The sequence below is a fragment of the Alligator sinensis genome, unplaced genomic scaffold (genome assembly GCF_000455745.1).
Source record: "Alligator sinensis unplaced genomic scaffold, ASM45574v1 scaffold1065_1, whole genome shotgun sequence".
NCBI classification, from domain to species: domain Eukaryota; kingdom Metazoa; phylum Chordata; order Crocodylia; family Alligatoridae; genus Alligator; species Alligator sinensis.
The window spans coordinates 664,050-673,715 of record NW_005842812.1 but is presented as its reverse complement, the minus strand read 5'-3'; the positions used below and the strand labels follow the sequence as shown (position 1 = coordinate 673,715).

The 9,666-nt window shown below is 58.8% G+C and overlaps 2 protein-coding genes across 5 annotated transcripts in view; both read right to left on the bottom strand.

The window, feature by feature from the left end:
- LOC102371169 (17-beta-hydroxysteroid dehydrogenase type 6-like) overlaps window positions 1–1,031 on the bottom strand; it is an 8,718-nt gene extending 7,687 nt beyond the window's left edge. Inside the window, exon 1 of the mRNA XM_006035227.3 lies at window positions 1–1,031. This exon is cut by the window's left edge and continues 178 nt beyond it. Coding sequence (XP_006035289.1) covers window positions 1–123 — 123 coding nt within the window. The 5' untranslated portion in view covers window positions 124–1,031.
- A 1,825-nt stretch (window positions 1,032–2,856) lies between these two features.
- Window positions 2,857–9,666, bottom strand: part of LOC102370921 (17-beta-hydroxysteroid dehydrogenase type 6-like) — a 14,671-nt gene continuing 7,861 nt past the window's right edge. For 2 of the 4 annotated variants that reach the window (XM_025191383.1, XM_025191382.1), the window contains 3 exons: window positions 5,576–5,834; window positions 5,234–5,397; window positions 2,896–3,859 (listed from right to left, as the gene is read on the bottom strand). In XM_025191383.1, coding sequence (XP_025047168.1) covers window positions 3,642–3,859; window positions 5,234–5,397; window positions 5,576–5,834 — 641 coding nt within the window. In that variant the 3' untranslated portion in view covers window positions 2,896–3,641. Of the gene's footprint in view, window positions 3,860–5,233; window positions 5,398–5,575; window positions 5,835–5,918; window positions 5,994–6,218; window positions 6,550–7,518; window positions 7,662–9,666 lie in introns of those variants that run through there. The other 2 variants (XM_014525479.2, XM_014525480.2) reach the window with 2 other exon arrangements.

The window sequence follows — 9,666 nt, the reverse complement described above, 5'->3', positions numbered from 1 at the left end:
GAAGCTGGAGTCGCAGCCCGTGATGAAGACGTGTTTGTCCGGGAGGTTCCCGACCACCTGCCGCTCCCGGTGCCATCGGCGCAGGATGTATAGCACCAGCAGGGCCGCCAGGAACAGGCACATCCTTGCGAGTGGTTTTTGCCTGTAAAAAACGGTAATTCCAGGATTGTTTCAGTGACAGCCCCATTCTTATCTCCCTTCGTCTGATCTCCCCAAACCCAGGCGTCTGGGAGGTGCAGACCCCGGACCTGAATGATGCCCGCTCTGGGGTGAGTCACAGAAGCCAGAGGACGAGGGGTGCGTGGAAGAACACCTGGCTCTGCCAAGCGCTGCCACATTTCCAGGTGTTTGTCCTTGAATACGAGGCCTCTCCTTTTCTAAGGAGTTCTCTGTGGACAGAGATGCTGTCTGAGCAGGCCCTGAGGTGGGCTGACTGCTGCTTTTGAGGATGACGTTCGGGATTCCTGCCATGGGTATCGTCTGCGTTTCGATTCCATTGGTTTCAGCGTGAACATTTCTGGTACAGCTCCAAAATGCCCCCCGAGACAGACTCACTGCGTCCTGCCCAGTTGTGTTCAAGGAACATCTCAGGCCCACGGCAAGGACTGGGGACAGCTTGTGAGCCCTCTTGTGCTACCAGCTGCAATTCTGTGTCCGGGCAGGCCCTGCTACCACCCACTCAGCATGGAGATGGGCAGACACGTGCCCACAGACTCCTCCGGGCTTTGGCTGAGTTGATGGGCAGGACTGAGCCCTGGTGCCTGGGATGAACTGAAGGGACCCCCCCGCACTCACAAGCCAAGCAAAGCTTCCCACGTGCCGCCACCAAAGTATAAAAGATGCCTGAGCTGAGGTTGTGTTTTCTCAGAGGTGTGGAGCCTCCTTTACCTCTGCGCGAGGCAGGCATAGTGCATGCACTCCCACATGCACATGCACATGTGTGCTCACACACACGGATCACCTTGGGACCAGCCAACAGCCTCTTTACATCATTGTACGTGGCAGGATGAGGTGGCAGCTGGGAGATCCTGGTAAGCACAAGGCCCCCAGGCAGGCCAGCTCAGGCGGTTCCTTACCTTGGCAGTCTGTGTCCCAGCCCTGGAGACCCCCGGCAGGGCTCCCGTTCCCAGGCACTTGGCAGACTAACTGGAAGGGGAAATCCTAGCTGCACACAGGTCTCCGCACCCTTCTACTCGGGTCCCGTCCCGGGGATCGTCCTGGTCGGGGCTGCGATGACTAGTAAAGCATGACAAGTGCCCCAGGTCAGGAGGGAATGGAGATGGTGGAGAGAAGAGCTGAGGCAACACTCAGGAACAAATGTAAATGTGTGTCCTGGTGTTGACATTTGTGCCTGAGGGAGGCAGATCGCAGGTTTCCTCCTACACATTCCCCTGTCCTTGCATCTTGGCTCAGGCCATTTATCCTCTGCAACAGAGTGGAAAAGCCAGAAGATGTCCTGGCCTCTCACTTGTCCGGCTGGCCCCAGGGCATGGGAGGGACTTGCTCTGTGGGGCCTTTGCTGAGCCAAATAGCAGAGAAGGGCAGAGCTGCTGGACCCAGCAGGACCCGGCTCATTCCCACCTGGTGAGAGCAGGGGCGTGTGCAGTTATAAGCCTGGGGTGAAGCATGCCCTCTCCTCCACCTCTGGTACCCAGCTAGGGCTACCAGGCAGAGAAGGTACTGGCTGCCAATGTCTGCTTTGGCCCAAGTTGCCCATGTGCTTGTTCCAGGCTTCAAAGCTAAGGGAGCTGCCTGGTGGGAAAGATGTGGACCGGAATGGACCCAGCATAGGGCTCTGAGGATTACCTGGAAAGCCTTGGGCAGAGAGGCCTGCCACTGCCGGTTACTAGAGCACTGTCCCATTGTCAGCACTAGAAGCTTGAAAGCAAGGCCCCATCCTTCCAGGAAGGTCTGAGCCTGGCCTGCCTTGGAAACTGCAATGCTGCTTGCAGGGCAGGTAAGCGCTGACCTCCAAGAGCACAGCCTGGATGAGACCTGCCTGGGGGGAGGCCTGATCTCCCCTCGTCCCTGGAAGACAAACTTCCTTGGACCCTGTCCCCCTGTTGCTGCCAGCTCCAAGGAGCAGCCCCTGCAGGGGTGTCCCCAGCTGGCTCAGGTTGGGCATCCTGGGAAAATGCCCAAGGCGTGGCTGAGGAAAGTGACCTTTTTTGGCATTGCCCATGGATCAGGATGTCCCTACATGTACTGGCAGGGAGAGCGACCTGACCTAACAAGTCTGTGCATGGAGTCTCCCAGAGAACATGCAACCCCCTGCCCCAGCCCCTCCCTAGAGTCCCCAGGGTTTGGTCTTTCACCCGCCCCTGGTCCCTGTCCTACCCCGACATAGGGCCCCCCACAGGGTTCCTGCCCCAAGGCCATCACATTCACACCCCTGCACTGGGGATGCGCCCCTCAGACTCACAGTGGTCAAAGAACTGCTGCCCATAGGCCTCCTTGACCTGGGTGATGGCACGGCTTCATACCTGCTCCTAGCCCTTCCAGATGTGCTTGGCCTCTACACTGATGTTTGGAAGGTGCCCAGCTTGCAGATGGAGACCTTGACCCTGACATTGCAGAGCTTTGGAACTGGCAGGGTGAACGCGGGGCGGGAGCCCAGCCTTGGGCTGAGCCAGGGCCTCGCCACAGCCCCTCAGGCACCCAGCTTCCCGGAGGTTGCAGAGCTGGTGCATCCTTGTGAGGAGACTGGGAAGTGCTGTGTTGTTTTCTCGTGCTCGCAGCCCTGGGGATGTGTGTCGAGGCCCAGAGACAGGATGAAAGCAGAGAGGTCCCGGGGCTCCTCCCCACAGCAACTGCCTCTGCCTCCTTTTGGGGAGGTGGGTGCTGCCATGTCCTGCTGTCTTTGCATCCTGGCCTAGGCTGCGATCTGCTACAGGGAGCCCTAAGCCAAGCGTGTCCCAGCCTCTTGCTGGCATGGCTTAGAAGGGAACTGCTCTGTTTGGCCCTCCCTGGGGCTGAGCCAGCGACCGGAGATGGGCACAGATGCTAGACCCTGCTGGGATCCCTGTGTGCGCCCTGACGTTCCCGCCCGCTGGGTGTGGGGGCACGTGCAGCTCTGAGCCAAGAGGGGCAGGACACACATCGACCACCCCCAGGATGCAGAGACAGGGCACCGAAGGGCCTGGCCCCTTTTGCCTTCCCGTGGTGTTAAACAGAGAAAACGCAGTGTCCCCCGCATGGGTAATGCGTCTTTATTACACCAAGAACAGCTTCTGCTCTGGCCCTGCCAATGGCCCCCCCTTCTCCAGCATGCCGCTGGACCATTAATAACTAACCAAAGCCCACAAGACACTGCCATGTGGAGACAAGAAGCCCGCAATGTCTGGGCCTCCCAGCTCCTTCCAACACCTCCTGCCAGCCAAGGTGTGCAACAGTGAACGATAAGGACACCTACCACTCCCCCCACCGCTACCCGCCACTCTTGGAAAGCTTGTAGGCTGCTACGTGATTGGAAATCTGGACTGCTGCCATCTGGGGCTCACTCCATTCCAGAGCTGAGCCCTCTCTGTGGTGAGATAGAAGCTAGAAAAGAGTCATTAAGCATCGCGTGCCAGGCGCTGGGATGCTGGGGATCCACATAGAGCATCTCGGCGGCACGGCTCCAGCTTTGGCAACGTTGCTGCCTAGATGCCCTGGGCAGGCTTGGGCGTACTGCAGGTCAGCAGGTAGTCTGCCCATGAGGTTGGCAGGTAGGAGACGGGGAGGTAGAAGAGCTTGGCGTCCCAGCCACAGGAATAGCGGGTGCGGGGGTGCCGGGCCGTCAGCGCGTGCTCCATGGCGTCGGTGACCAGGTGGAGCTTGGGGCTGGTCGTGAAAAGGAGCTCCTTCAACTTCTCAATGCCTGCATGGAGGGAAATCTGGCAGTGAGGAGCCCAGCCAGGCTGGGGCACAGGAACTAGCATCACGAGGGCCAGGGGAGACCTGGGGACAATTTGGGCTCCATTGCAATGGCCAGGACAGGCCCTGGACCCTCCTCCCCCACCAGCTCTCCAGAGCCCGGGGAGGTTCTGGTCCCGGCAGAGCAGGGTGAAGCTGTGCACACGGCTGCATCGTCCCCACTCTGCAGCCCTGGGGGGCTGACTGGTCCCCAGCAGGGACAGCCCTTGCTTGGGGTCTCCCCACACCTGTGCCCACAGCTGAGCAGGTTTGCAGACAAGCTCGGCTGCAGGGCACGGGGTTGCCACATCTGCCTGCAGTGTCCTGCGCTGCCCAGACGCTGCTTGTGTGCTAGGCCTTGCCAGGGAGATAGCTCCCAGGTCCCGGATGCTGCAGCCCAGTGCTGCCAAAGCCATGACTGGGCTCTGCACTGCGGGGCTGGGATCTCTGCCAGAAATTCATCCCCCCAGGCTGAGCCCTACTCTCACCTCCCCAGCCCCCCATGGCTTGAAGCTGTAATGAGGCAGGTTTAGGAAGGAAAAACTTCCTCACAGTCAGAGCAGGGAGGCCATGGGATAGATGGTAGGGACAGTGGGGGACTCTCCATCGCTGGAGGTGTTCAAGGAGAAGCTGGGCAGCTGCTGGGCAGCGAGGATCTAGGCGTAGCGATGCCTGTATTCTGCTATGGAGGCTTCTGGACTTTGCTGGCTGCTGCATGGGGCTGGGAGAGAATTCTCCCCCTGCTTCTGCTCCATGTCCCAGGGCATGTTTAACACTCTCCCCCCCACCCCAAAGGCACTCGGTGCTGGCTGCAGCCCAGGTTGGGGGTGAGGACAGGACTGTGCAAGTTCCCCTGCCATGACTCACCCCGGAGGGTCCTGGCTAGAGGGTCTTGCCCTTCCACTCAGGGTTAAACCGATGCGGCATTGGGGTTGGGAAGGAATTTTAACTCCTGGTCAGATTGGTATGGACTGGGGGCTTTGCTTTCCTCTGTAGCAGGGGGTTTAGCCTCCACCTGGGATCTCTTGAGTGTCTATTAACAACCTTTGCATTGGCAGGATGTTGGTGGCCACAGTCCCCTGCTTTCCCTGTGGCCAGGCCAGGTGTGATGCCTGGGACTGTGTCAGGGGTGACGGTAGTTTTGCTAAGAGGTTGAACAATGGGTTTGTCGGGTGGCTTGGGCAGGGCTCATCCGGCTTCAGGCAGCTGGTTGGACTAGATGCAGAGGTTCTTTCCCATCGCAGTCCTCTACATATCGATGAGTTCTCCCCCATGGTGTCCCAGCCTCTACCCCATCCCCCTCCCACCCTGGCACCAGGCACCTGCCCCGTGGACTCACAGCAGTCAAGGTACTGCTGCCCGTAGGCCTCCTTGACGTTGGCAGAGGCACAGCTCCACACCTGCTCCAGGCTCTTTTGGACACGCTGCACATCTAGAATGGGTGTTCGGAAGCCGCCCGGCTCGATGATGGAGACCTTGACTCTGAAATCACGGAGCTCGCGCCTGGAATGGAACCGGCAGGGTGAACACAGGTGAAAGCACGGCCTTGGGCTGAGACATGGCCCCAGCACCCAGCTTCCTGGACACTGCGGGGCTGGGTGCGTCCTTGTGAGCCGCTTGAGGCGCATTAGCTGGTGGGCCCAGGAGAGGACCCAGGCCAAGGGGGATGCAGCCCACATACCTCAGGCTGTCGGAGAAGGCCTCCACACCGTACTTGGAAGGGCCGTAGCCCCCTCCGAACACAGCCAGCCGGCCCATCACACTGGCCACATTGACGATGCGGCCCTGGGCTCTCCGCACCAGGGGCAGCAGGCTCAGCGTCACCTCGATCAGCCCCACCAGGTTCACGTCCAGCACCTTGACGAAGTCGGCCTTGCTCAGAAATTCGTTGGGGCCTGTGGGGGCCCCGATGCCGGCGTTGTTCACCAGGCCCCAGAGCCCTGTGGAGGGGAGAGCGTGAGAGCGCCAGGCTGGCTCGTCCCTCCAGCCCGGTCCCAGATTTAAGAGCGGTGCTTGGCTCTCACCTTCGCACTCTCTATGGAGTCCAGCAAACGCTCCTGCTCTAATGGTGCTTTGGGAGGAGTCAACAGAAGGTTTCCCTAAACCAACCCACATCCCACGGGACGTGTCAGTGCTTCCTCCGGACACAGAGACCCAGGGGCCTGGGAGGACACGGGGATGCAGGCGAGGGGGCATGTGACCACCCCCACCAGGTCTGCTGCCCATGTCTGCCAGGGCCATGGAGATGCTGCAGGCCATGGCTAGATGGGGACCAGCCCAGAACCAGCCCCCCGGATGGAGCAGAGGGCAGCGCCACACCTCACCTCGGTCCCCAACCTGCACCTTCACCCAAGCAGCAGCTGCAGTGATGCTGTCAGATTTGGTCACATCCAGGATCACTGTCTGCAGCCTCCCCGATGTCTCCTGCCGCAGCCGCTCGGCCCCCTGCTCCGTCAGACACGCCGCCAGCACCCGCAGCCCCCGCCCGTCCAGCTGCTTGGCCAGCAGGTGCCCAAAGCCAGAGTCGCAGCCCGTGATGAAGACGTGTTTGTCCGGGAGGTTTCTGACCATCTGCCGCTCCCGGTACCATCGGCGCAGGAGGTACAGCGCCAGCAGGGCCACCAGGTACAGCCACATCCTTGCAGTGGCTTCTGGCTACACACCAAAAAATACTCATTTTTGGTTGATTTTTTTCCCCCCTCTGTGACTGATCTCCCCATTTCCAGGCTTCTGGGAGATGCAAAACCTCAACCAAGATGCAGCCAGCTCTTGGGTGAGTCACAGGAGGTGTCGAACGGCATGCCACAAGCAGGTGCTTGTAACACTTTCAGCCCAGGATCATCCTATGAACAGATACGTCTTCTAACCTAGAACAAGACGTCCCCTTCCCCAGCGGTTCTTTGTGGACAGAGAGGCTGTTTGGGCAGGACCCGTTCGGCATTTGGCAAATCATGTTCCTGCCATTTTGGGGGACTGAAATTCAAGGTCTCTGACATGCTGCTCTCTGTGTTTTACCGCGTCCAAGCCGCCAACGCCAGCTAGAAACTACCCGGCACAGAGCTGGGGACCCACGCACCCATGGACTCTTCAGGGCTTGGGTCACATGAAGCCCAAGAGCCAGAGCCCTGGTGCCTGGCAGGGGACTGAGCGGAGCCACACTTCTCCATGCCCCTGGGCAGAACAAAGCTGGCCATGTGCCACCACCAAGAGAAATCCCCCGGGGCCCAGCTGAGCTTGCACTGAGAACACACAGAGAGAACCAGACCCAGCCCGTAATTCAGTGCTTCTAGGGAGGCTGTGTTTGCTCTGTGATGTGAAGTCTGCTTTAACCCTTGGCTAAATGGGCGAGCAACATGCACACACAGGCATGCACACGTGCATGGATTGCAACGGGGGTGTTGGAACCCCCTCTTTGCCCTGGTGGGGTAGGGGGGCAGCAGCCTGGAGAGGCTGGCAAGGGCTGACCTTGCCCTCAGGGAGGCAGGAGCAGGTGGTGAGTGGCACCATGCCTTGGATGTCCCTGTGCCTGCAGCCCCTGCTCTGTCCCCATTTCAAGGCACCCAGCAGGACCCAGCCAGGGCTCCTCTTCAGGAGCTCCCAGACGACCGCGGCAGGGAATCCTACCTGCACTCGAGGTCCTTGCACGGCGCAGATATCTGTCCTGTCCGGCTGTCCTGCTCTGTGACCCACTGAGCGGCAAGGGGCTAACAACTGCCCTCGGCTGTGCTAGGATGAAGGTCGCGGAGGGCGGAGCTGGCAGGAGTGAGGATGAGTTCAAGGTTCAAAGCTTCTGTCTGCAATGGAACCAGGAGCCAGTTGTGCTCCAAGTCCCTGCTGCCATCTCTGCCGTGTTGCCCGACTTGTGCTCCGCCACACCCAGCAATGGGTGTGACCTTGAGATCGTAGGGATGTAGGGCACAAAGTGCCATCTTGCCCGACCCTTGCCATGGGGTTACATGCTCGGAGGATCAGGCTCTGCCTGGCTGGGGGACCGGGACATAACCGCTAGACTTTGCTCCCTGGGCCAGGGTCCCCTCTGCCAGAATAGAGCTGGGCAACCTCATGCCCCGCATGCTGCGCCTACCCCTTTCTCCCTGGCACTGAGTACAGCGAGCAGTCCCACAGCAAGGGAAGCGGTGGCTACAGGAAGGGTCTGAGAAGCTGCTGGAGGCTCCAACAGCTGCCCTAGCCAGGGCGGAAGCCCCCCGCCGCCAGGCACAGACACCTCAAGGGCCTCCTTTCTGGCACCCTGCTTGCCTCCCCTTAGCTATGCTGCTCCTAATACCAGCACCTGGCATTGTCGTGGGAGAAAACTCCCTGGTGTTCGTTGTCTAGCAGGCTTAGAGACCAGACAACACAGGTGAAGGGGTAACTGCAGTTTATTTACTCGAGTAAAGACCAGAAAACAGCAAAGAGGTAAAATGGCCTTGACTTAAGGGTGGGGCTGTCTTTTATACATTTTCTAACAAAGAAAACTACAAGGTTATTGAATATGCAATACTTATGCTCGTCCAGAAGCAGGATGGGACCATCCGGTTCTGTGTGGACTACCGGAAGCTGAATGCCATTACCACCCCTGATGCGTACCCTATGCCCAGGATGGGCACTTTGCTGGATCGCCTGGGCCCAGCCAAGGTGATCTCAACTCTCGATCTGTCTAAACGATTTTGGCAGATGGCCCTGGACCCGGATGCCATAGCCAAGGCTGCCTTTACCACCCCTATGGGGCTCTATGAGTTCACAGTTTTACCGTTCGGTATGCGCAACTCTCCTGCCTCTTTCCAGAGACTGATTAATAATCTGCTGCAAGGATGTGAGCAGTTTGCCATGGCTTACATCGATGACATCGCCATCTTCAGTCAGGATTTCGAGTCGCACCTGATTCATCTGATCACCGTGTTAGGTAAGATCAAGCAAGCTGGTCTTACGGTGAAAGCCAAAAAGTGCCAGGGGGCACTATCTGAGGTAGTCTACTTGGGTCATCGTGTGGGTGGAGGTCAGATTGCACCCTTGTGGGACAAGATCAAGGCCATCAAAGACTGGCCGCCTCCACAGACCAAAAAGCAAGTCAGAGCCTTCCTTGGCCTGGCGGGTTACTACCGAAGATTTGTCCCGGGATTTGGGGCAACCGCAGCCCCGCTGCAGGAGCTGACCAAGAAGGGCAGCCCGGACCCGGTGGTCTGGCAGCAGGGGTGCCAGGAAGCATTCGACACCCTCAAGGCTGCCCTGGTGAAACAACCGATCCTGAAGGCACCGCTCCAGGATAAACCCTTCTACGTGGCAACGGATGCCTCCGACGTAGGACTGGGAGCTGTACTCTTACAGGAGCACCAGAAGACATGGCACCCCGTGGTGTACCTCAGCCGGAAGCTAATCCCTCGAGAGCGGAGCCTGTCCTCCATCGAGAAGGAGTGCTTGGCCATCGTCTGGGCACTGAACAAGCTGAAGCCCTATTTATGGGGACAACAGTTCACTGTCCTGTCGGACCATGCCCCACTGCAGTGGTTGCACACCATGCAAAACACTAATGCCAAGCTGCAGCGATGGGCCTGGCAGCTTCAAGAGTTCAACTTCACTGTCAAGCACATCAAGGGAAGCCAGAATATGATAGCGGATGCCTTGTCACGAAAGGACTCTGGGTAGTGGGTCCTCTGGACTCAGGACTAGTGAAGAGATCACTAGTGTAAGACTGCCCAGCAGGTTTTATGGTTTCTATATGTTATTGTTATAACTCGTTTCAGGTTCCAGGTTTTTTTTTCTTTTTTCTTCTTC